Source organism: Balaenoptera ricei, chromosome X, assembly GCF_028023285.1.
Source record: "Balaenoptera ricei isolate mBalRic1 chromosome X, mBalRic1.hap2, whole genome shotgun sequence".
Lineage (NCBI taxonomy): Eukaryota > Metazoa > Chordata > Mammalia > Artiodactyla > Balaenopteridae > Balaenoptera > Balaenoptera ricei.
In genome coordinates this window covers 57633488-57660326 of record NC_082660.1, presented here as the reverse complement: position 1 = coordinate 57660326, position 26839 = coordinate 57633488, and the positions used below count along the sequence as shown (strand labels likewise).

General features: G+C 45.7%; 1 protein-coding gene across 1 annotated transcript in view; it reads right to left on the bottom strand.

The window, feature by feature from the left end:
• Positions 1 to 26839, bottom strand: part of MSN (moesin) — a 66612-nt gene that overhangs the window by 24012 nt on the left and 15761 nt on the right. Inside the window, exon 2 of the mRNA XM_059910036.1 lies at positions 965 to 1048. Coding sequence (XP_059766019.1) covers positions 965 to 1048 — 84 coding nt within the window. The remainder of the gene's footprint in view (positions 1 to 964; positions 1049 to 26839) is intronic.

The window sequence follows — 26839 nt, the reverse complement described above, 5'->3', positions numbered from 1 at the left end:
AACTCTGGGTAAGCTCTCAGACAGCATAGGTACTCAGAGAGCAAAGGAGAAAGGGAAGCAAGAGGGCCTGGGAAATCTATTAAGGGGACATGCAGTCCCAACATCCAGGACAATGTTAGACTCCCACCTCACCAGAGGTGGGTGTGGAAATAGGATAATGGCCCACCTGGAGGGATTCCAATCTCTGGAAATGGGAACCCCATTTTTACTCCTAGAAGTCTGGTCACAGATGGCACACTCCTTTGGCCCCTGGAGGGTCTTTGAATGCTAATAGATTCTGTGGCCCCCACCTGGCTATTATATAGCACACCCCTTTTGACAATGGTGACTCACAGCGAAGGAACACCCCTTGGATTGGAGATGGGAATGACCACTTCAGCATTATCTCCATGACATGATTATAGGAGCTGAGGTATCCTCCTATTGCATTCATCACCCCCGGTGGTATCCTAAGTCCCAATATTCCTTGAGGGAAATGTACATAGAGCACACTACTTCAGGGAGAATATGTTGGTTTCTTTCTACTAGGAAGAAAAAACAATGTGACAGAGGCCATGTTGTACAGTGACAAGAACATGGGGTTCAAATACCAGCCAGATACCAGCTGAGTGCAATTAAGTTATTTAATTTCTGAGCATCATCATCAAAATAGAGATCACTTACATCTTTCAGAGTTGAGAGAAAGGCTCTGCATGCTGACATTTTAAAAGCATCTAGCACAGTCATATCCCACTCGCTTCTCTTTTCTCCCAGGTTCAGCACCAAGGATAGGATTAATCGGGGCCATCAAGGTGCAGGCTGCCAAAGTTAAACTTTGCCTCCTTCGTTATTAAGGCTGAGGCCAGACTTTGTTTTGACCTATCCTGGAGGAGTGAGTAGGAGAAGAGATTCCCCAAAAGTGGGCATTATGGTGGAAGCTATTGGGAGAAGTGGGGGGCTAAGGAGCAACAAGTCCCTCCCTTACCTGGTCAAACAGCTGCTTGCCAGTGGTGTTGGGCTGAATGGCAAATTCCAGCTCTGCGTCCATGGTGGTCACACGCACATTGATCTAGGATGAGATCAAAGGAGGCAAGTTAGTTGTCTGGCTCTATGCTCAGCAGAGCCTGGGACAAGTCTCTGTTCAACCACAGGAGAGGGAACTAAGATGCAAGAACCTAAGACATTTAGATACTGGTGTGAAGGAAGGGAGACTATTGAACAAACAATAACCTAGCCCTGCTCCCAACCAGTTTACTGAAGACAAAAAACCCCATAGCTACAGGGCAATGCTTACCAAGGGGCAAACAAATGAATGCAAATCAACCTACTATCAAGAGGAAACAAGTGTTGACTGTACTTCTTCCACCTACACCAGCCAGCTCCAAGCCCACAGCATTCTCTCCCCACCTCTGATCTATAGCCTGGATTATCTACAGCACTGATCTTTGCAGAGGCAAGTTAAGGGCAGGATAAAGAACACTGCATTCTAAGCCTAGCATCATAACTGGTTCACTCTACAACCTTGGATAAGTCTTATCCCCTTCCTGGGCCTTAGTTCCCCTCATCTGTGCAAGGGCAGGAGTGCAGGGGGTGGAGGTTGTCAATTACACTAGGCAATCTCCAACAACCATTTCAGTGCTGACGTCTATGGTTCTATATACTGACTTACATTGTTAACACTTCCTGTATTTATGTCTCACTGGTCTCCCTAGGCTCAAGAGAGGAAAGGGGCCTCAACAGAGATAGGTGCGGGCAGCACAGAGGTGCTTGACTTCCCAAAGCCAAGTCAGCAGAGGGAAAAGGAACAGGGACAGGCCCAGATGGAAACACACAGTATTTCACAGGCACTAGAAAAAGTACCCTCTACCTTTAAGAAGAGATCCCCTAGCCAAAGTCAATGATAGCTGAAATTTCATCAATAGAGATATGTTCCTTTGGCTGAAAGCTTGGTGGTAGTGGTAATAGTATTAATAGCAATAATAAGCAGCAGCTTTCATGTATGGAGACTTATTACTCACTAGGCACTTTATATGCACTACCCCATTTAATATCAACAATCACCCTGTGAAGTAGAGAGTATTATCTCCACAGTGGGGATGAAGACTTAGATATTTGCCTAAAGTCACATCACTAGTAAGTGGGGAAGACAGGGTTTGAATTCAGATCTAAGTCCAAGCCTCACAATTTAAACCAATACGCCAAACTCCTCTTACACCAAAGTGTAAAATGTCTCCATTAAAAGAAATCAAAGATTAAGTGTTTTTTTCTGTTGTTGGACATTTTGCTTAAGTAACCTATACGGTATAGCCACAAGATGGCTTGTTACATGGTCATATAAAATATTCATAAAGATTATTTCATGTCCAAGGCAAATACTTCAGTAATATTAAGTAAGGGAGACTAAGCAACAAGATTTCATGAGCTCAACTTTGTAAAAAGTATGCATACAGAGGTTATTGGAACCATACCCAAGTGTTAGTCAGTCTTGGTTTTTGGGTAGTGATCTTATGAGTGCATTCTCCCTTCTTTAAATTAAAAAAAAAAAAAAACTAATCTACATTTTCTAAGATGCTCACGTATTAGTTATACTATTGGGAGGGAACTAAAAATAGAATTGTCAAAGATGCAAATCCCCACGGAGTGGGTAAGAAATTAGGCCTTATCAGTCTTTGACACCTATGGGCCCTTCCTGAGCACAGGGGTCAGCTAGCAGGGAAGAGGGGGCCAGACAGCAATTTTGCCAGCTAAACAATTCTGATGAGGACCAGGCCTGGGGAACAATTTTGTAAATAAATCTCACCAGGGAGCCAAGGAGGAAATCTATTTCAGGATTGACAATGGGACAGGAAAGGCCATGAAGGCAGGAACAAGTAAGGCAAGTACCCCAGTGGGAGACAACGGGCAGGGTTAGCCACTTTGACTCAGTGTTACCTAGGCTTCCTGCCAATCCAGTGACCTCCATAGAATAGGCCCTCATAAGGTAGGGAGAATGAGGCCCAAAGGGCTGGAATTTGGCCTCAACATCTAGCCTTAAATCACCCTTAAGCTGAGTCAGGGGAGCCCTCAAAACACCAATGACTTGATAGGGATAGGAAAGAGTAGAAAAGGGACAGTGGCCCTTTTAGTACATTGAGAAATTTCATTCTCACCTCAAGGTTTCTGTCTTAATTAGAGTTACCTCTCTAGTATCCAAGACTCAGTGGGTACTCACAAGATATTGGCTAAATGAACAGTACTAAGCAAGGGGATATAAGAGATAAATATAGCATAGTATACAGAATCAGAGGTGGGAACATTTTACATCTTGACATTTTTGTGCCATGGACCTTTCCAAGCAGTTTAGCGCGGTCTGTGGACCTCCTTCTCAGAATATTTGTAAATGCATGAAATAAAGTAGATACAAAGAGACCAATTATATTGAAATAGTTATCAAAGTTTAATATGTACTTCTTTATTATATTATATAATTACCTAACACTGGGTCTTATTATTACTACTGTAATTTCAACTTTGTCTTCGGCATAAATGATATTTTGAGAAATCTATAATAAGTAAATCGTGATACAAAAGTATCTTAGATTTCCACTGGTGACAAAGTCATAGTTACTAGCTTTTTTTTTTTTTTTGGCCTACATTCATAATTGAAAGAGGGGCTAAATTTCAGTGAGAGGTTAGTGAAAACAAATATGTAATTTTCCTCCATCCAACTTCATAGATCCTTCCCACTTCAAATTATACCTATGGACTTCACAGAGGCTCAAGGACTCCAGGTTAAGGAGCTTCCTATAAATTTATTTCAGTTTACCCAATATTAATGGAATACTATGTTTAAGGAACTATGGTTGCAGTAGAGCTATAGGACCAGTCCCTGACCCCAAGGTACTTACTGAATAACAGGAAAATTATAATATACAAGGGAAACCCTGAGAAGTGCCATATCAGAACAGAAGAAACCTTTTGTGGAAATATGGAACCACAGTTCAAAGTGGTATTTGCACTGGTCTCTAAGGATAACCTGGATTTTGAAAAAGGGAGAGTGTGGGAAATGGGGGGAAGAGCACACAAATGCCCTAGGTAGAGAAAGAAATACGTGCAACGGCCCAAAAGGAGACAGAGATAAAAGCATGCAGGTCTATACTGCTGAACTGAATGAATAAGCATTTTCAGAACGCTAATGGAAAACTGATTAATTCATAAAAGTGCTAACAAAAGATCAAGATGAAAAAAAAATTAATTACATGGGACTGAGTGAACTGATGAGGATGATTATAATTTTTGTGACTTTCTGTTTGAATAAAAAAAAAAACACATTTGTAATTAAAAAAAAAACAAAAAAAGCATGCAGGTCTCCTCCAGGGTGAATGAGGCCTGCAAGGTGAAGAGTGGGCAGAGAGGCCAGGAAGGTAGGTGGAAGGCCTTGAAGAATATGCTAGAAAGCTGGGCCTTAATCCTGTTGAGAGTGGCCAGCCACCCTGAAGGTTCTGAGCAGGGTGGGGCAGAATCAGAACAGGGCTTTTTAGAAGAAAGCACCCAGGGAGGACACCGAGGAAAGGGGTGGGGTTCCAGGGAACATTCCACACCTAGGAGTTCCCTTTATTTATTTTTTTAAAAGATTTATTTATTATTTATTTATTTATTTTATTTATTTTTGTCTGTGTTGGGTCTTAGTTGCGGCACGTGGGATCTTCGTTGGGGCATACGGGATCTTTCATTGCGGCGCACGGGCTTTTCTCTAGTTGTGGCGTGTGGATTTTCTATCTCTAGTTGTGGCACGCAGGCTCCAGGGCGCGTGGGCTCTGTAGTTGTGTAGGTGTGGGTTCCAGAGTGCATGAGCTCTGTAGTTTGCGGCACACAGGCTCTCTAGTTGAGGTGAGGGAGCTCAGTAGTTGTGGCACACGGGCTTAGTTGCCCCGCGGCATGTGGGATCTTAGTTCCCTGACCAGGGATCGAACCCGTGTCCCCTGCATTGTAAGGTGGATTCTTTACCACTGGACCACCAAGGAATTCCCAGGAGTTCCCTTTAATTCACACTATTGGGAAGAATTTTCAAAGGAAATTCAGTGTCTCTTGCAGATCATGTCAGTCACAGGTCATACCAATCTATCATCTTCAGGGGCTGGCCCACAAGTCCAAATATTTAACTTAAATATTTGGTAAATAAATGTTTCTTAAATAAATCAACTGGTAGAAAAGAACTCAGCCTGGGTTAGGAATAAGCATGTCAGAGAGGCTACTACTGTCCAGCTTCCTCCCTCCTAATAGAGCATCGCCCCAGAACAAGGGCTCTCCTCAAATCTGAAGCTGTCCAGCTGAAACCAAACTGGAACCTACTTCTCTAGAATCCCCGCTCAGAGTTTCTGTCATTCCACTGTGGCTGCTTCTCGAGGGAAAGCAGCCTGTGGTTTCCTGAACTTCACTGTGGAGACAAATAATCTTAGGTTTAAAAAAATTAGAAAGAAAAGCAAACACAAAGGGACTTCTCTTCTTGCCACTACTTAACTCAGAAGAAAATGTGAGTCATGAAGACAGGGTCATGGGTCTGTGTTCTTTTTTTCTGTGTGTCAGAGGTAGGGGGTAGTAAGGGTAATAGCATGACTGGGGCTGAAGGTGATAGGTATAGGGCAGGAGTGTTGATCAAAGAATATCCCTTGTTTTCCTTAAGAGTAATCTGAGACCCAAATGTGTACAAGGAGCTGCAGGCCCAGACCCACTGCCGCACAGGGCCCACTGGATGCTCACCCTAGTGGGCAGCCACTGCCTTCCTTTTGGGCCTGGCCTCTTCAATCTCAATGAGGAGAAGAGGGCAGTCTAGTTTGAGAGGCAAGAACTTGAAAATAAAGCCTCCAAAGTCAGCAGAAAGTTCCCAGGCAGCCCCTCAGCTCAGCAGGAGTGGAGGAGCTGGCCTGGGTGGAGTAGCATTTCAAGATGTGGTCCCCAACAGAGAACTAACACCCTGTGTAAGCCTGTCCTTGAAAACAGTGTCTCTGGAGAACATTTAGAGTTTAAGGAACAAAAAAAGTCTGGGTGTGGTGGGGGGGTGTGACACCCTCTCATACACCCTAGCCCTCCCACCCCTAGCCCAAGAACAATAAATCCACTTTTATTGAACAATTGAACGCAGACACTTCCCACACCAAGCCTTTCACTGGACACTAACAAGCCCATCTCAGTGGTCTGTGATCCAAAGCCCTCAACAAACTGGGATCTCTCCTGTGTCCCCAGTTGGCTGGCCTAAGAAACAAAATAACCAGGCCAGATGCTACCTCTGCCTTGGCTGCAACAGCTGGGGTACTTTGCTCTCTGGACTTGGCCAGCTTCAAATAAGGGACCCTCTCTTTCCCTAGGGCCAGGAGTATCCAGATGAGCAGTAGCTGGGCCACAGTGAGATCAGGGCAAAGTTTCCTCTTACTCACCCATGTCACTCAACTACAAGATGGCTCTTTCCTAGAAAGGAATTTGGGGGAGATAGAGGACAAAGCAGAGAGAGTCGAATAATCACAAGTGGCTTGTCTGAAGCATGGACCTGAACACATAAGGCAAATGGCATTACCAGCCTCACGTCACGGATGAGGAAACTGACGAGCATAGAGGCAGGTAACAGAAGGATGGAAATGAACACTTACTGTATAGCAGCTATGTGCCAAGCCCCTTCACTCACAGTCTCACTTAACATCACTGAAACCACATTTACTCAGCCAGCAAGTGGTGAAGACAAGTCTTCTGGACGTTTCCAGAGCACCATCCTTGACTCCACCTACCTCTCCAGTGACGCTGATGTCACTGCTGACTTCAGATACCACCTTGGCAACTATTTTGGCTAAGGCCCAAACACTTTAGCATAGGAAGCCTGGGCACATCTGGGAAGCACTGCTTGGGAAGGCCCCCTTGCCAGGGCAGAGCTTATGAGTCAGTCCAGTTGAGGCTGAGCTCAATGACATCACTCCTCACCTGCCACCTCACCATTCTCTTCAAAGGCCCAACTCCTCTGGGCTTTCAGTGGCACCGCTGCTATGGAGAAGGCAAAGGTAAGTGTAGGAGGGTGGCCAGAGGCAGGACAAGCCCTACCAGGGTAACCCCAGAACTTCAGTCTCTTCCCTGGACAGAGAGCAGTCACCACAGTGTCACTCAAACTGCCTATCCCCATTATTTAGGCTCTAGCACCCACCACTTCCTGCTGCCAGAACTGGGGCCAGGGCAGGGCAGGGCAGGGCAGGGCAGGGCAGGGCCTGGTCTGTCTTGCCTCTTGGGATGACAGCACTGCCTCAAGCAGCTGTTTTCCATAAGGGGTAAAACAAGGGTTGCTTTGAATCTCTAGCCTAGGAGGCATTCTCCCCCTCCCCCTTCCCCTCCTCCTCCTCCACTGACTCACTCACTTCCCGGCAACTCAGCCTCTTCCCTGTGGACTTGGAAGTGGTACCTGGTACAGTTATCTGTTCTGACCTCTTCCTGCCCATTTCCAGACCCTTAATACAGCTGGCAAGACCTGCCTAGGGTTAACCCTTCCTATGCCTGTGCTTTTTCCCAGTAGGTTCTAGAAAGGAGACCACACCCAACCCCATGCACACCCATACCTTTAATGGGTCAGCAATAATTCTTTAATCACTCCAACTGCTGCAAAGGGCATGGGAGACAAGGGTCCCCTTTCACTTGCTTTGGCCCAGTCCTGCCTTCCAAAAGCTCCCTGAGAAGCATTTCAACTGGGAGACAAGGGCATATTGGACACTGGGTGTTACTCCTCCAGTTATCATATACTTAGGGGAGTAACCCCAAACAAAACTAACCCCTCTTAGCAATGAGAATATAACTACATTGTCACTATAGGAGGAGAGCTCAGGACAGAGAACAAAGCTGAAAAGGTCAAAGGTCAGAAACAGTGAGGTTACCTTAGTAAGCTACAGCTTCCCCATTAATCCAGCCTTAATTGCACAGCCTTTTGCTCAAACTCAGACTGAGGTAGAGTCCCCCTCTTCTTCTCAACACATGAAGGTCAGGAAGGAAACTAGCTCCTCACCATTTATACCTAACTCCAGGACTTATTTTCAAAATCAGCTCAGCCAAACCATATCCCAGGAGCAAACACCATCCACTCCCCTACACCCCACCCCAGCTCATCTCTCCTTCCAAGGCACAGGGGGCTGCCCCACAAGCTCCTTAGCATAGCCATTCCTCCTCTTTAAATTTCCTCAAGATTTCAATCCACTCATCCTAGAATTTCATCTGGCACCTCCAGAATAAACCCTTCTGAACTTCTCATCCCTATTCTCCAAAAGAATAAATAATCCAGAATCCCCAACTATCAGACCTGAAAGGAACCTTAGAGATCACTTGATTCAAACTCTGCAATATACAGCTGGGGAAACTGAGGTCCAAGGAAGGGGAAGCACTGGCCCAGGGTCACACAACTGCTGGATAGTGTGAGAACAAGGATTAAAAATCTGGCTCTTGAACCAGTGGCCATAATAAGCAATAGAAACATCCTAGCACTTGGAAAACAGTAGACACGTCAGGCTGTTGAGCTGGAAAGACTATGTGGAGGAGGCAGGACCAGCTTGCTTCCATGAAAAACTCCAAGCTGACACCGAATAGAAATCTAGTTTATGACAGGGGGCAAGCCTAACTTTCAGGCTCTGATACATTCACCATCACCCATTCTAGGGAGACTAAACCTTTTATAACAGCATGGAAGGAAACTCAAAGATCCCTTGTTTCTAGGACAGTTTCTTTTGCAAAAACTTGGTTAGCAACTGATTGGGAAGGTCCCTGGCAGCAGTCACAGCCAAGACCCAAGCTGGAGGTTGGGACAGGGCGGGGAGGTACAGAGAGGGTGGAGACGACACAGCAGGGAAAGAGGCAGGGAATTTGAGGAACGGATTTATATCTAGATAGCCAAGAACAACAGACTCTTCAATTCTCATAAAACTTTGAAGCTGCCGAAATAAAAGGAAAGAGGGCCCATCATTAATAAAGTAAGTCTCTCAAATGGGTTAAGCCCCTCTCTGGGGCCCCACCCAGCTGGGCTTCAGTCTCTAGCATCAGTTTCCTGCTTGACCCAGCTTCCTGCCTACAAGTTTCACAGGAAGTATTTATAGACTGGAAACACAGACCGTTTGCAGCTGCCTGGAGACACCAGTTTTGCCCAGAGCACCAGAAGAGGGCTCTACTCTCTGTGCTCAAGAACACATCACAGCGACCTCCAGCACCCCAGCTCTGAAAGGCACTGGAGCTGATCTAAGCCTCAGCTTGGGTTCCATCCATTATTCATGGGATTTCTGCCCTGTCCTGTGCTCCTCGGTATTAAAATTGCTGAAGCCAGGATCAGTCAACTATGCAGGAGCAAAGGGAGGCTTCCAGGGTAAATCAAAAAGCTGTTTTCTAAACTTATGGTTACCAGCGGGGAAAGGGAGGAAGGGATAAATTGGGAGATTGGGATTGGCATATATACACTACTACATATAAAATAGATAACAAATAAGGGCCTACTGTATAGCACAGGGAACTCTACTCAATACTCTGTAGTGACCTATATGGGAAAAGAATCTAAAAAAGAGTGGATATATGTATATGTATAACTGATTCACTTTGCTGTACACCTGAAACTAACATAACATTGTAAATCAACTATACTCCAATAAAAATTGAAAAAAAAAAAGCAGTTCTGTTTTCAACCCCAGAGCTAAGCTAAGGTCAGCTTCCTGCCAACGTTGCTGGTAAGCCAACAGCCAAACCTGGTATCTGCGGAACTCACAAAATTGCAGCCCTCGTCCCAGAAATAATGGTCTCACTTCTTTGAGGAACAAATCATGTTATAGCAGAAAGAGGCTTTGGAATCTCTCTGACCTTCCTCTTTCTGAAACTCAGTTTTCTAATCTATAAAATGGGTCTAATAACATCAACCTCACAACAGGGTTACTGGGAGATTTAAGTTAAAATAACAGACATGAAAGTACTTGGTATATCATAAGTAGAATGTGATGATTACTAACCCCTCCTTTTTTAGCCATATTATTACAAATATTCTACCTCTCTGAAATGATTTAAAACAAAAACCTGTTTGACTGCACCTAAGGGCTATGGATTGCCCAAGAAGACCTCCAGAGAGCCCTTCTAGCATAAAGGACTCTTTGACTGTGGGGGCAAACTCTAAAAACGTGATTAGATTTCTACTTGGTTAGACAGTTTGAAGCCATGCACATCAGGTGCACACACACATCCTTGCATTATTTTAAATGTTTTCTCTCTTGGGAGGGATGGGGATTTCCCCCAAGAAGCAGAGCCCTGAGGGGAGGCAGAATACAACAGAGCGCCTGTGCTACCTTGTTCTTTTAAAGGCTGCCTGATCTTCTTTCCTCGTTCTAGGCTCTGCCTTGCCATTTTCTCCAAACATGTCCCATCAATATATACAAGTTCCCAACCCTTCAACACAACACACTAAGATGTCCAAACTCCTTCAGCTGTTATCCAGAAAAATCACAAACTTTTTAAAATACAGATTCCCTGGCTTCACCCACAGAGATCATGATTTATTATTATGTAAGAAGCAGGGCCTGGGCATCAGAAGTGAAGAGCTTCAGATGATTCCAAGGCCCAGCCAGGTTTGGGAACCTCTGGCATGGAATACAGCCTCTCATGTGCTGGTGTTAACACGGCCAGAGGGATGCTTGATGGAAGGGAAACAAAGCCAAGTAGAGAGCAGTAACTACAGGGACACCTAGGCCGGTGAGCCTAGTGAATGGCTCTCCAGAGTTGAATGCAGCTCACCTCCACAAAAGATCAGGAATGCAGTCAGTCCTGCTACTGCCCCCAAAGCCCTCTGCAACGTGGTCTCTTTATTTGTAAAGTAGGGCAGGAATTATCCTTGCCCCTCCCTACCTAGTATCATCACTTCCCACCACCACAGACACTACTATGTACTAAAGCAATTTCTCTCTTGTAGGAGGAACATAGATTTATACTCTAAAAATCTGAGGGCAGCATCCAGCTCTGCCAATAACAAGCCATGATCTCTCAATCATCCTATCTGTAAAATGGGCATAATGACATCCACCTGGCAGATGGTTGTGCAGTGGTAATGTGGTGTTTCCCAAATCATTTGGGACACTAGTTTAAAAACCCAGATTCCTGGACTCCACTCTAAGCTTACTGAAACAGACTCTCCAGAGAAGGAGCTTGGGAAGCAGTAGCTTTGTCCCAAGTGATTCTTACCCTGGCACAGATGCTGTTGAGATGAAATGAGAGGTCAGACCAGAGCTCCGGTCCTCCAAAATGCTTCCTGGCCCAGAGATCCTCATAGCAGGAACCTTTAGGTTAGAACCCAGCAGAGGACGCTCTGCAGGCAGAAGAGGGAGGAGAAGGCTTTGGAATTCCAATCAGAAAGCTAAGTGCAGGACTTCCCTGGTGGTCCAGTGGTTAAGAATCCACCTTCCAATGCAGGGGACGCGGGGTTCCATTCCTGGTCGGGGAACTGAGATCCCACATGCCCCCGGGCAACTAAACCCGTAGGCTGCAACTACAGAAAAGCCCGCTTCGAAGACCCAGCGCAGCCAAAAAAAAGGAAGAAAGCTAAGTGCTTTCTGGAATGACCATACCCTCAGGCCACTGTCCAGAGCCTTCCACTATCTTCCCATCTAGTTAGGAATTAGACAGTGGGAGGAAACAACTGGTGCAAATACCTCAGCAGCCAAAACACATTGATCAAAATACTCTAATTAGGGCCCCAATCAAAATCTTGTCAAGTTCTCTGCCCCTTAAACACTTTCTCTTGGGAGAACTTTCAGGCAAGGAGCAGACCTTAAATGATACTCTCCCTTTCCTGGATGCTCTGGGAACTTGGGGAACAGAAAAGACATGGTGAGAGGGTTTTGCATTGGCATACAGATGTGAACAGATTGAGGGTGGGAGTGAGCCTGGGACTCTAAGATAGGTGTGATTAATAACAGTGCACTGGAACCAGCTCGTACTAGAACTGATCATGTGCCACTCTACAACTCCTCCTTCAAAGACCTTGTATTGGTAGTTTGAAATTGGCCATGGTGAGAGTATTTACACCACAGGGATTAGTAAACAGTTCAAATCATGGCTTCACCAGAGTTTGTTGTGAAACATTTACCAGCACATGAAATACACGTGAAGTAAGCCACCTTTAGGCCCATTTTACAAATGAGGAAACTGAGTCTCAATGAAGGGAACCAACTGCCATCTTTTAGTTGCATGATCTTGGCCAAGAGCCAGGTCTGTCCAACTAGCAACAAATCCCAGGCTCTTCCTACCAGCACCCCAGGGCAGTAGGAAGCCCTTGTCAACAAAGAGGGAGCTGACCCAAAGGGCTCCTCCATCGACTAACAGCCAAAGGGCACCTAAGTGCACCTGGTGTACCAAGGAAATCAAGAGGTAAAGATCCCAGGACTGAGACATGAAGGCAATAAGAGACAGTTTCATCCCCACCAGAGGAGAGAGGCTGGAGTGGAGCAGGGAATGGGTTGGAAAGCCCCAAAGGAAACCACAGCACTTTCTTAAGGTCTCTTTACAAATACATAACGGAGAGTGTGGGTTCTGGAAGGAAGCCCTGGGGGCACTGCAAGTCCCTAGATCTCTTGAAGCATCAGTTTTCCTGCAAGTAAAATGGGAGTAACAATGCCTACCTCACAGATTGTTGTGAGGACAGCATTATCTCCTTTACTCATAGGAAAGAACCTGGCTTGGCACCTAGCATGTATTAGATGTTTGATACCTTTTAGTTCCTTTCTCCTGCAAACTCATTATCCAATCCAGGACCTCTGGCTCACCCTTATACAATAAAAATCCTAACACCATGTGCACAGTGCTTTACACTTTAAAAGACACTGTCCACATGCATTCTCTCACTGAACTCAACTCTGTATGAAAGGCAGAGCAGAGATGAGCACCATTTTATAGACAGGTAAAACGGAAGCTCAGTGAGGTAAATGGCAATTTGCTCAAGTGTGAAGGAGACAGGACTAGAACCCAGGTCTCCTCAACTACTAGCAAGTACAGTGTTCTTTGCCCTTCCAAGTTTCTCTTATTTAAGGTTGCAAGAGAGTCCTTCCAAAGGCTTACTTGCTATCATTTATTTCATCCAAGAAATCTAGTGGCCTCTGGCCTCTAGCTCTGTCTCAGGGTGCTACAAGAGGGGCTCTCCTTGGGATGGGAGAAGATCAAGGCAGCACAGGGTGGGAACAGTCTTTCTGGTAGTAGAGGGAGCCACACTATTAGTTGGAAGCAACCAGCCAAAAACAGTGGACCAGTAACCTTGAGATAGTCCTTTCCCCCTCTAGGTTGGAGTGTCCCTAACTGTACTGGGTAGGTTTTGATCAGTGGTTTTCAGTTTTATTACTTTTTTTAGCAGCTTCCTGCCTCTTCATTCTCCCAAACAGAAAATCTCATGAAATTTCAGGATATAAAGTACATAAAAGTAGAATTGTTCTGGTCGAAGGATGGCTACAGCTCCCCAGGCAGCTTGGCCAAATACAGTTTGCAAACCACTGGACTAGCAGCTTGGGGGAAGGGAGGGAGCTCCAGTTCTAACCTTGTAAAATTCTACTCATCTTAACTCTGCTGATTCCTTAGAGGACTTAAAGACTCCCTGGGGCTCAGTTTACCCATCTATGGTATGAGGTGGTTGGACCAGTTAGTCTCTAAAAGCCCTTTTTTGCCTTGTGATTCTAGGAAAAGGGAGCCCAGCAATCCCCGTGGTGGAGAACTGTGATGAGAGACCAACAAGAGCAAAGCCTCATCCCTACGCCCAGAAAGCCCCTCTGCCTCTGATGACTCTGAACTTAACTCTACAGTCAGTTCCTCAAGCGCTGGCAGCTGGGCGGGTGGGCAGACAGGCAGGAAGGCGGGCGCCCCACCCTCCCTTGCACAGGAAGCTAGCTACATCCTCTTTTCCCCACCCCAGGCAGCACATCTCCAAAGGTCCCCAGAAGAAGTAGTGGGGGCGGGGAAAAGAAGAGGATGGGGCCTGAAAGGAAACTGAACATGCAAATCACCTTCGTGTTCTAGGCAGCCATCTGTTCAGAGGGGAGTGACTGGGGCCTGGGGAAAAGCAACAAAGCAACCCCATTCTCTACTGGGGTACAGCTCCCCGGACAAAACCTTGCCAAAATGGCCTATGGCTGCAGGAGTCACAAGGCATGGGCTGATACAGTGGGCAGCCTGGGCCCACCCACTCCTTGCCACTGAGTTTCTCCAGCCTGAAGAGCTGGGCTTCATTCACAGGTGTTTACAGTTCTTTCTTAGAGTAAGAACACAGACATGCCATGGGTGGGTGGGTGTACACGAGTTAACACTAGAGAATAGAGGGGCTCTTCATGCCTCTCAAAGCCAAGGAGGCAGGCACCAACCCACATGGCCACACTACCAGCCCACTTTCCCGCGCCCGCCCCCATACCCTGTGACTGGGCCCCAGCCCTCCCCACATCCTGTTCTCAGAGAACACGTGGCTGCCTGGGGAAAGATAATGTCATTACCACACTTCCCCTCCCTGGAGGAGGCTTTGGTTGACTGGGGAGGGAGCTGGAGTAACCTGCTTGATCAAGCTGAAAAATCTGCAGTATTCTCCCAGTTTCACAGACAGGGACAGGAAGGGTGACCAGCTAACCATGGGAGCACCTTCCACACTGGAGGACCCATGCCTAGAGAAAGATGGTGATGGTCCAAAGTACTTCTGGAAAAATGAATTTTCTGAGAAAACACAAATTGGCAACTTCTCCTATATTTGGAAACTGAAAGAAAACATGCCAATGCTCTTCCTTGAGTAATGAACCAGGAGATGCAAAAATACAGTAAACGTATTTTTTTAAAGCCTCCCAAACATCACTGAAGTCTCACTACACATGGGTTTTAGATGCCAGTATCAGCATTTCTGCTAAAGCAACATGATTTGCACAGGGTCTTAATGGGCCTAGAGTGGCTTTGGCCACTGGATAAAAGAAAATGACTTCAGACCAATAAGAACAGCCCCCCCAACAAGATCAGAGGAAGGGATGGTGAGGAGGTACCACAGTCTGAGCCCACTCATTGTTCAATTTCCCTTCACTCCTCTCTGACCAGCTGACGCCCTGGATCCCCCCTTGTCTTCCCTTCCCAGACTATAAGTAGCAAAGAATGCGGTTGAACATTCCATCTGAATATTCAGGGAGGGCCTCCTCATTCATCCAGGGTGAGAAATCAGAAGGCAGATGCCATTCCATAGCACTGCCTCACTAAGTGCAGACCTTCAGTGCAGCATAATCCCAGGCTAGATTTATATGGGAGACCTTGGCTGACTACCCCTAAACAAGTCGTCCCCAGTCCCAACCAGCCTGCTGCTCTCCGACACCGAATCTTGCAGCCCAATCTAACTCTTGCCCCCATCAAGGAACAAGGTTTGTCATATAGGCCTTAAGCAAATACCAACTCTTAGCACCTGCCTCCAGTGGATGTGCTGAAGGCTGAAGAGTGGCGTCTGGCATCACACCTGCCCTAGGTATCTCTGTTTGTAGCCACAGTCTTCATTTTTGTCATGGTCACCTTCCTGGAAGCAGAGGTATAGAGAGCCCAAATAATGTCCTTGAGCTCTGTGGATCTATGATTGTTTTGGAAAAGTCCTAGGGCAGGGTGAGGGGGGCAGTCAGTAAGAGAACAGGGACATGACATCCAGCTTATTAATTTTGGTCCCTATGTAGATTAACATAACTTCTTTAAATGCTGGCTCTTTATTTTTTGAGTTGATAAAGCCACATCTTGCCCTCCAAACCACAAGCTCAGCTACTAATTTACTGAGACCGGTAAAAACTGTTTAACCTATCCAACCAACAATACGAGGGTTTTTAGCACCCCTACCACCAGAAACTTACAATCTTTGTATCCCCTAATGCTAAGGTTGAGCATGCATGAAACCACTCACTCCCAACACATACGCATATTAGAGTTCTTCGGGTAGGGTAAGAAGCACCCACACCCTAACTTTGGTTTAGTTTCTTTCCATAGCAGCAGGAAAGAGGCCCACCAGAATCTCTATAGAAATTACCCAGCAGCCTCTCTTATGGCCCAGGCAACAGATATTGTTCCACAATCCAAAGTGAGTCCTAAAATTGTACCTACAATTCTAATAAGACCTAGAAAAGCAAACAGGGCCACCTCTTACCTACCTCAGGTGTTTCAGAAAGGACCTCTACCCCTGACTCAGTCACATATATACACATGCTTGCTTCACACACCACTATGGACCAGGCCTTGAGATGATTCTAATGCTTGCAGATGTGCATTGTGAAAGTGAGTGAGCAAGCGTGTGAGAGTGTTTTTGTTGGGGAGGGGTTGCAAGTTCATGGGGAATTACCGTGCTGTACAGCAAGAGCAATGATAGAGGTAATCAGAGGGAACTGTGGAAACATAAAGGGGCACCCAGGCCATAATGGAGAAGGCAGGAGGGCAGGTTTCTAGAGAAAGAGCAGACCTGTCCTGAATGACAAATAATATTTTCACAGGAAAAAGATGTTAAAGGGAAAGGGAAGCTCATGGTATTCCAGGTAGACAAATAGCCTGTACAGGGACACAGAGTGTAGGCCCTTCAAATGCCACAGGAAAATATACAATATGTGAAATCCCTCCCAAAAGTACAAAGTTAAGTATCAAGTCCTCCTTTCCCAGCTCTCTGACCCTCTTGCCAGAAACTATCAGAAGAAAATACATTAGAGAGCTTTCCACCACCACAGTATTAAACACCAGCTCATCAGATGTGGGGGAGAGGCGTGCCACAGGCAGAGACAGAAATCCCTGAAGACAAAGCCAGACAAGGTGGCCTAGTATACAAGATATAGGTAGGAAGCTGGTTCTATTCCGCACAGCCTCACTGAGGTACCAGCTTAGCTTAATGAGCACTCCCTACCCTAGCTTCCACAAACCTTGGGGGAACCACTCTCCAGATCTTGAGGGATCCTGCTACAACCCACTTTCAGTCCATATGGAAAACCTGTCTACCCACAGATAGACCTGGAAGGGTGACAAGACTAAGATCCCCCTGCACCCTACCACACACACACACACACACACACACAGGAAGTGAAAGCTACCAGCACAGCAAGGGCTTGGGGTGGGCCTCAGCTATGGCTGCCTAGCTTCTGCAAAGGGGTGGGGACCCAATGATTTCACAAACTGTTTTGCCTTCTTGAGTAAAGGTTCCTCTAACCATTGTCTCCTCTGCACATTCTCTCTTCTTCCCATCCCAAAACCATCCTGTCTAACCTGGGTCTCATAATACCTAACTCCCTCATCTTGGGACTTTCACGGCTCCCCAGAGCTGGGGTTCTTCTTCACAGAGCAACAGATTCACCCACACAAATTCTTGGACTGTTTCCCCTCAAAGGGCTGCAGTGGAAGGTAGTGCAGTGCAGGGAGCACATTTACAAATTAGAGGAAAAGCCTAACTAGGGTCCTAAAATTCTTTGATCTCAAATACTTAAAGAGGGCAAAATACAATGAAAGAAATTAAGAGAAAAGGGGTTTTATCAAGCATCTTCAATATGCCAGGCACCCTTCTAGGTATACTTTCATGCTCATGTGCTCTTTTCTCTCTCATAAATTCCAAGGAAGTGGGTGTCATTTTTTATCTCCATTTTAAAGATGGAAAACTAAGATTCAGAAGGTTAAATACCTTACCCAAGGTCATGCAGCTATAAATAATGGTTGAAAATAATTCTACAGGGGCTTCCCTGGTGGCACAGTGGTTAAGAATCCGCCTGCCAATACAGGGGACACAGGTTCAAGCCCTGGTCCAGGAAGATCCCACATGCCGCGGAGCAACTAAGCCCGTGCGTCACAACTACTGAGCCTGCACTCTACAGCCCGCAAGCCACAACTACTGAGCCCACATGCCACAACTACTGAGCCTGCATGCCACAACTACTGAAGCCCGCGCGCCTAAAGCCTGTGCTCCGCAACAAGAGAAGCCACCGCAATGAGAAGCCCACGCACCACAACGAAGAGTAGCATCCGCTCGCCACAACTAGAGAAAGCCCACGTGCAGCAACGAAGACCCAACGCAGCCAAAGATAAATAAATTTTTTTAAAAAAGAAAATAATTCTACATAATTGGCCCACTTAATTTATCTTATGGCTACCATCTTCCTTTCTCTCAAGTCACCTTGAACAATTCCGACCACACACCCGCCCAAAGAAGTCAGAAGAAACACCTGAGGCAACTCTACTTGGAATGCTCACCATTAATTGTCACCTTAAAACCATTTAAGCTAGCCTCACTCACTGACTATTCACAAACATGCTTCAGTCCCTAAGGGTCGGAACATCTTTACACATTCCACAAGTCTTCTATACTGTTGGGTGTAGAGGTATAGGGCTTTGGGGACAGAAAGGAAGGGGAGATGAGGAGCAGCCCTGGTCACCCCTCAGGAAGCTCAGTGGTTGAGTCTCCCAGGCCTAGTAGCCTAGAGTTGGGTGGGTATCTACAATCCTAGGTGTGTTTGGGGAAGGGTGGGGACAGCAGAGGAGAAAAGAGAAAGCATTCCAAAGCAGATCTGGTACAACACCTCTTATAATCCTGGCTTTTCCAGGAGAATGACTCAGCCTTGGCACCGTACTCTCTCCATTACAGCATTCCCAGGAACTTGGCAAGAATGGGCATGGGTGACCAAATAGGCATATACCCACATAAACACACAACAGTTAACAAAATGCAAACCTCCAGAACACTGGATGTAAGGGCTCCAGATAGAGCTGGGAATGCCTCCCTGTCTGGGTAAAAGCTACGCTCTAATATCACCCCTACAACAAACAGTCTCAGTATCTTACTCCAAAAGTACCCAGGATTCCTTCTGTTCAAGCATAGTCTGGAAAGAACACAAAGGAGGCACCTTCTCAAAAAGCCAGAATTGATTTTTAGGAGGCTCAGCAAAGCCAGGGATGAAGTGTGCGGGGAGGAGCAGGAAGAGTTAGCCCCTGCTCCAGAATCCCCTGTTGAACACAGCTTTGGACTTTTGTGATTTTGTTTTCAAATCTCCCTAATTACCATCAACAGGAGCTGCTTACTTATCAGATTTGGGACCATCTGAGATGAAAAGTTAAGTCTTACACAGGAACAGTGAGCTGGAGGAAAGCATCATCTATCGGGTTCTTTCCCCTCCAAGAAGGATACAATTCTAATTCTAACCCCCAGTGACTATGACACCAAGTATACACCAGAAGGAGACAGAGTGGTTTGGTTAGTTAGTAACCAACACAGAAGGGACTAGCTACAAACATCCCAATCATAAATCAGGAGTCAAAGGCCTACCATGTGCCTGGCTCAGGAAAGAGGAACCATGAGTTTATAAGAAATTGGTATGTAATAGGGACTTTCCTCGTGGTCCAGTGGTTAAGAATCCACCTTCCAATGTAGGGGACGCAGGTTCTATCCCTGGTCAGGGAACTAAGATCCCACATGCCGCAGGGCAACTAAGCCTGCGCGCTCAAGAGCCCATGTGCCACAACTAGAGGAGCCCATGCGCCGCAACGAAGAGCCCGCATGCCACAATGAAAGATCCTGCATGCCACAACGAAGATCCCGTATGCCTCAACTAAGACCCAACACAGCCAAATAAATAAATAAATTTTTTTTAAAAAGGATTTGGGAATCTTAAAAAAAAAAGAAATTGGTATATAATAACTTGGTAGTGTAAAGCATAGATTACCAGGGGTTGGCAAACTGTTTCTATGGGCCACATATGGTCTCTGTTGCATATTCCTCTTTTTTCTTTTTAACAATGCTTTTAAAATATGAAACCTATTCTTACAATACATACAAAATCAGGTCTCACGGGCAAGTTTGCTAATTGCTAGACTAGGCTAGTAACTCCATTCACTATCTGCAAGGTCTCAAACCTGGACCAATAGCACTCTTCACATTCTACTTTCCATAGAAGATGGGCAGCAAGAGTCTTATCTGAAAGTTAACCAAAGAAAACTGGACCAGACCATCATACACAGTAGCCTATTCCCTTCCTAAGTAAAGGCAGTGGGGGAAAAGAAGGTAATAAGCTTAGACCACTAACCATCTATTCCCCAAAGGCTCATTCAGATACCAGAAAGGCCCTGGGCCAAGTTGACCCCCCTCAATAGCAGGCCCCAGACCAGGGGCTGAATCAAGGATTGCCTGGCCCCTAGGCCTCTGGCTCAAACCTCTGGCCTTGAAGAGCAAGAGGCATGCATGAAGAAGAAAGAAGAAGGGGACCTTCCTAGCCAGCCTATTAAGGGCTAAAGAAACAAAGGGCCATATGTGGCTTGTTTCCCTTCCTATCCCCTTAGAAAACGTTTGGAGAATAAAAGGAAATCAAGTTGGAGATGCCAAACTCAGCGGGAGGGACAGCTAAGAATGAAACTAATGCCAACCACAAAGCTCCAAGGCTAAAGACCTCCATTAGTGGCCAACACTGCACACAAGCCTTTCTCCTCTGGACAAGGATCTAGGATCTAGGATCTTCAAGGGTCCAGTTAGCACTTCTCTCACAAGCAAGTGGTGAAAAGAAACAACCATTCAGGAGTGCCCACCTTCTAACCTCCCACTTCATGCCCTCATACTTGCCCCTCCTGTAGAAAAAAAAAAAAAAGAAAAACAAAAACATATGTGTGAAAGTATGTGTACTCTAAAAGTCAACTACTACTATGAACTGTGGGCTTCTGGATACAAGGGATACACCAAAAGCTAATGCTCAGATGCAGCCCTTTCCTCCTCCCTAGCTTCCAGATTCTTCCCCCAGGAGACAGAAGGCTTCTAGGGAGTCTAGCCTGACTCAAGGGAGGGAACAGGAGAAGAGATGCCTTCAAATCAATTCAGCAGCTATTGAGTACCTGCAAAGTGTGGGGCAGGGTGCTGGGCACTGAGAATACAGAGATTATGACAAGCCCCTACTTCAAAGCGTTCCCCATCTAGTAGTGAAAAAATGTAATTATTGGATCCCAAAGAACGCAGTGTGTGCTATATCCACCCTGAAGCTCCCAGTCACCTTTCTCTTCAAATAAAAAGTTCCTTTGGAGGCTGGTAGGAGAAAAGAAACCAAGATAACCTCTTAGCACTGCCTGGTTCTCCACACTAAGCACCTTCTTGTGCTCCTGGGAAGACTGGGAGCAAAGCCCTCTTTCCAATCATAAAAGGAATTTATTCTCTAATTGGGGTGCCACATACAAAACATTGGGAAATAATATAAGACCACACTGTGATATGGTGCCAGGGCTTATGAGAGAGCTTGGTGTACTCTGAAAGTATAGGAGCAGCAAGGGCTGGGACCTAGTCAGATGTAAAGGCCATCCAGCTGAAGCAGGAAGTGGAGAATCAGCAGTCTTCAGTTCCAAAGCACCTTGCCTTGGACACAAGGCAGGGTCCCAGCCCAGCACTTCTATATGGCACTGAGGAATGAAGTCACAAGGTCCTTGGGCTCTTACTCACCAACTCCCTGTAATGTTCCCACTAACTGAATGCCTTGGTGTCCACAGCATTACTCACTTTCCATCCTGTCCTATCCTTTCTCTCCCACCACCACTGGTATGCACATGCCTAGCCAGTGAACTCGAGCTCTAAAGAGAGCTGCTTACCTCCCTGGGGTCCAGTTAGTTTCTTTGAACCTCACCCCTTCCTCTAGTACTTGAGGTGGGGAATGGTGCATAACTCCCATCTCATCCAGGCCCAATAACCAAGTTTAGAGAATGCCCAATTGAGCTGTCTGGGCCACCTTTACTTCCAGCTATGAATGGAGTGGAAACAGCCCTAGACAAAGTCTCAGCTCAGCTTAGCTATATTCATGCTGTATTGGCATGGGCATGGGCCTCCATTTCTTAGGCTCAGTTTTCTCAGATGTAACATGGAGAGGCTTCAGTTAAGGATGTACTTATCAACCCTGGCCCAAAATTAGAATATCCTATGGGAGCTCTTAAAAATACCGATGCCCAAAGCCCTAAGCCAAAACATGAATCAGAGTCTACAACATGCTTCCACAAGCTGGCCAAGACCAACTAACTGTATAGGCAAGCTGGACTTCCCCAATGGATCAGAAGGCTGTTCCCATGCAGAACTCAACACCCTACTATAAGAAGGGCAGCCCTAACAGTTAAACTCCACCTTCATTCTAGCCCTTAGGGCCACTAGGGTCATGAGTTCAAATTTCCCCCTTTTCCCAACCTTGCTTCAAATCCACAAGAATTCAAATGCATCAGCACTAGTAAATTCAACCTCACATGCTTTGACATTAAGCAAGCATTATGATTTTTTCTTCTTCTAAAAGACCAGGCCTATCTGCCATTACAAACTGGGTTTCTCCATTGCCACATCTGGTCTCCATGGCCCAACTTTAAGGACCTCACACTCTACACAACGGGGATGGTGACAAGGGAGAGCTGTTCCTCCTGCTTCCACAGCCTTTGACTGCTCTAGTGACACATTGCTTAGTGACAGTGTCACATTCCTGAGGGCTTACCAACTACTTGTGACCAGGAACTATCTGGCCAGGGACTACACTAAACTGTCTACACCTCATGATGTCATCCTATTGCCTGTTTCTGGGGGGCTGCCCAAGTACTACCTTTCCAGAGCACCTCTTCCTTCCTTACCCAGATCAGGCCAGGTCTGATTCTTGCCACCCCTGCCTGCCCAACCCTCTACCCAATTATGCTCCATAACATTCCCAAGGCCTTTCTATGAAGGGTTCTCTTCTAAGGCCAGGTGTAGCTGATCACTCCCAACCTCTCAGAGCTGGTAGAGTTGCCATTTGGCCCAGTATCCCACAGAATGAGAACATTTCTGAGATGTGTGCCACAATCCCCCTACCCAACGTGGGGCAGACCACCCTCCATTGTTGAGGGAATGTAACATCTCTGAATAAATCACAGACTTGAGGAGCAGGAATGGCGCTCAGAGATTAGCCAAACCAACTCCTCGTAGAACAGACTGTGGTCCCAAAAGGGGCAAGGGCCTGGTCAAGATTGCCCTGGGAAGCTAGCAGCAGAGCTCAGACTAAACTCCAGCTCTTCAACTCCAGAAGAGTGCTCTTTCCACAATTCCCCAGTACCTCTTCCACTAACGCTCCCGCCAAGGTCCAAACAAGACTCTACATTAGCTAGGCTGAAGCAATCCCCAAACAATTCTCACTTCCTAACAAGTAACATCTATGTATCCAAGAGCAAGGTAAAGCCAAGTAAGTTATTGGCCCAACCAGGTAGAAAGCTCAACCAGCCTTGAAGGCAGTGGTCTGACATTAGCAAGAAGGGTAACATACGAAGCCAGCTACAAGTGTCAGGCCAGGCCCCAAGCAGGCAGAACACAAACATGACAGGTGGACATCCACACACAGATCCCAACTACTACAATTCTCTCTAAACTTTATTGTTCACTCATGATATTTTAGGAGAGACTAAAGGGAGGTTGAGCAACTATTAGAACAGGGGAAGGACCTGATGTTTAAAGCTGAAACTTCTTTTCTAGCCTCAAAACTCTGGCCTAATCATGACTAGAGCTTAAGTCCAGGCCTTTATGAAACAACACTCATCTCCCCTTTTACACCCCCTACCCCATGCAAAGTCTAAAACCAAAGTCTAATGTTTCCCACTGAACTCTTGTGTTCCTTATTCATTAGCTGAGTGATTTCTGCAGTCATTTAACCTCTCTGAGCCTCAGTTTCCCCATATGAAAAAGCGGGGTTAATAATTCCTAACCTGCCAACTGGAGAGAGTTAATGACTATCAAATGACATAATAATAATAGTGGTAAAAAGGGTTTTGACAACTACAATGCATATCGCAAATGTAAAGATTATCAGTATTTGTGCTGGGGACTTTTTTTTGGTCCAGACATGGGGTGAGTACAGCTAGGAACACTGGAAAATAATTGCAGGGCAATGCCAGCCAACCTATAAAGGGATTCCTTCAATTCACATCTGACAGGGCCATTTTAAACAGGGAACTACTTGGACAACAGGCAGCTACCCCCTAAACTTATAACTCCCTCCCAGATTCCTAACCAAAAAATTCCCTTTTCTGGGCTACTCAACAGCTAGAGGTTCCAGCGGAACTTGCCCAGAGAGGTCTCTAGTAGTTCTTTCAAGATTTCTTCAGTCTTGCCTCTTTCTGACAAAGGCTAGATCCCAGCACGGGGGGCGGGGTTGAGAACTGTTCCAATCCTCCCTGGAATAACAGTCCATATAGGGCAATCTCACACATGGTCTTTCCTAGCTCCATCCTTTGAATGGTTGCCTCTCTCCCAATCACAGTCTTATAAATTTGTCACACCCACCTGAGTTCATAGGCTGGAGGGATGGTCACAGAGGGCATAAATGATCTGCGAAGTAGAAGCCCATCACTTTCCTTGCTCCAGAAGCCAAAGTTCACCATTATTCTTTTGGTTAAGGTCAGTTATCCACATCAACGTAAGAATAATACCCTGTGCATAACTCAGCAGTAGCAATCTAACCACTTTACTTTGGGTTTTTTTTGGAAATATTTATGTAACTAACTATGTCTTGTTTGGACTATCAGAAGGGCCAAGGGAGTTTGCATTCCCTGGGCTCATATGGCTTAGGACAGGCAGTCCACACATAGCTAGGAGAAGAATGTTTTGTTATGGATAGTTGAGAGCCGATTATATTTCAATGCATCATTCGTCCCAAATGGTCTATAAATGATCCGTTCCACAGAAGTGAACTTTTCCTGATAACTGAGGCTTACCCTTTTAAGGATCATAACCATTCTTAATGGTGAGGTGAAAGTCTTTCATCCACTGAACACATTTTACTGCTTTTGTCAACAGAGGGTGTGAAAATATGATTTACGCTTCTCTAAGCACCTGAATCCTATATGCTTGATTTTCTATAGAACTAACACTCGAGGGCTTTTTTAATGTTATCTTATCCAAGTTTCCCACCAGCACTGAGGATTATCATCCCCACTTTACTGATGAAGAATGGGAGGTTAAGGGACTTCCAAAAGGTCACACAGCTAATATGTGTTGAAACACATATCTTCCTACAAGCCTGACCTACAATAAATTCCTGAAGATACTTTGGATCCAAGCCTTCTCAAGTAGCGCAAGAAATTCTTTAAAATGTCATTCCCTTTCCCTTTTTAGAGTCTGACCTCAGAGCCTTGCTCTCCCTGCCCCACAAGGATTCAGAAAGCTCCAATCACTCAATTTGCAGGCAGCTTCCTGTTTGTCTAAAGGGGAAGGAATAATGCCTGCAGTGGCCTGTAGTAGGCCTGGCCTAATCAAGGTCAACCTCTGGTGGCAGAGGCTCTAGGATTAAAGGCTGGGCAAGCATAAGCTCTGCTCCACCCACTGTGAAAGTCTGGGAACTAAGAAGACAAGAGAAGGGTGGGGCATGCCATGAGTGAGCAGAAGAGAGCCTGCATTTCTGGTAATCCTGCTTCTCCTTGCCTGGCCTGGCTTCTTCAACGTGATCAGTACCCTCAAGCTAGCAAGCTTCTAAGAGCAGGAGTGGCCACTGGGCTAGATTTTTTTTAATATACTGTGTACAGCTGACCCTTGAACAACATGGCTTTCAACTGTGCTGGTCCACTTATAAGCGAGTATTTTTCAATAAAAACGCACCACAGTACCACACAATCTGCAGGTGGCTGAATCTGTGGTTGGTTGGTTGAATATGTGGATGTAGAACCAGGGATATGGAAGGCCAACTGTAAAGTTATATGCAATTTCGACTGGCAGAACACGGTGGTGGTGGGGAGCCCATGACCTCCCTATTGTTCAAGGGTCACCTGTATTTATTTGCATTTCAAAAATCACTATCTTTCTCAGTTCTTCAACTGGATGCCTCAGCTATAGCTGAGCACTCTGCAAAATTCCACTTTTCTGCCACTTGGACAAGATCCCTGGTAAGTACGGGGTGAGGGGATTCTAATCCAGCTTCACTGCTCTTCTCTGGGGAAAACTGGAAAGGCATGTGCACACCAACAAAACACACACACACACACAGCTTCTTTCCTCAACCTCAGATAGCTATAGCAGCCAGAGGTCTTCTGAGGAACAGGGTTCTCAGTCAGGTACTGTTTGGAATCAAACTACCCCAAACTGGCAAAACCACAGAAGAGGGAGAGGGCCACGTTAAGCACAGAAAAGTGGTTTACCCTACCACCAATCACTCCACTCAGATCACTTAGGCATGGGTGAAATCACAGCAATCTCTAAAAGTGGGGCCTACTGAGCTTGAAAAGGGGAACAGCTTTCATCACCCTATCCTTCATCCCAACAGAAGGGTCCACAACTCCCTCCTTCTCCAGAAAGCCTTCTCTCTCAGGCAGGCAAGCCCTTACAATGTTCTCTTTATTTTCTATTCAATGAAGAATATGAGCCCTTTTCATTTGTGAAACGCTTTTAAGTGCTTTTAAGTGTTCCACCCACTTGATAATTTGATTATTAATGAGCCCATACAGATGTTAAAATCTGATTTGATATGAAAAGATGGCCACCACATAGTAAGTTTAAAAAAACAAGTTGCAGGACAGTATGGATTTGTATTATGTGTGTATTTAAAGTTATATGTGTATAAATGCATTTAAAAAGGAGTCTAAGTTCATATAACTAACTAGGTCACATAAATGTTGGTTCTCTCTGGAGAATAGAGTCAGGGCAGAAAACAGGGGATTTTGTATTTTTCAGTGTTGTTTTATTTCTCACAGCAAATACGTATTAGTTTCACAATGAAAAAACACAAATCAAAAATTGTAAAGTAAATAAAGTCTGGTTTTATTTAAGTCTGCCCTACCAAAAAGCACAGACTATGTCTGTTTCTATTCTTCGTACGGTGTCTAGCTCAGCACTATAAGAACAGATGGAAAAAGTCCTTTAAAGACTAGATAACCTTCAGAGGCT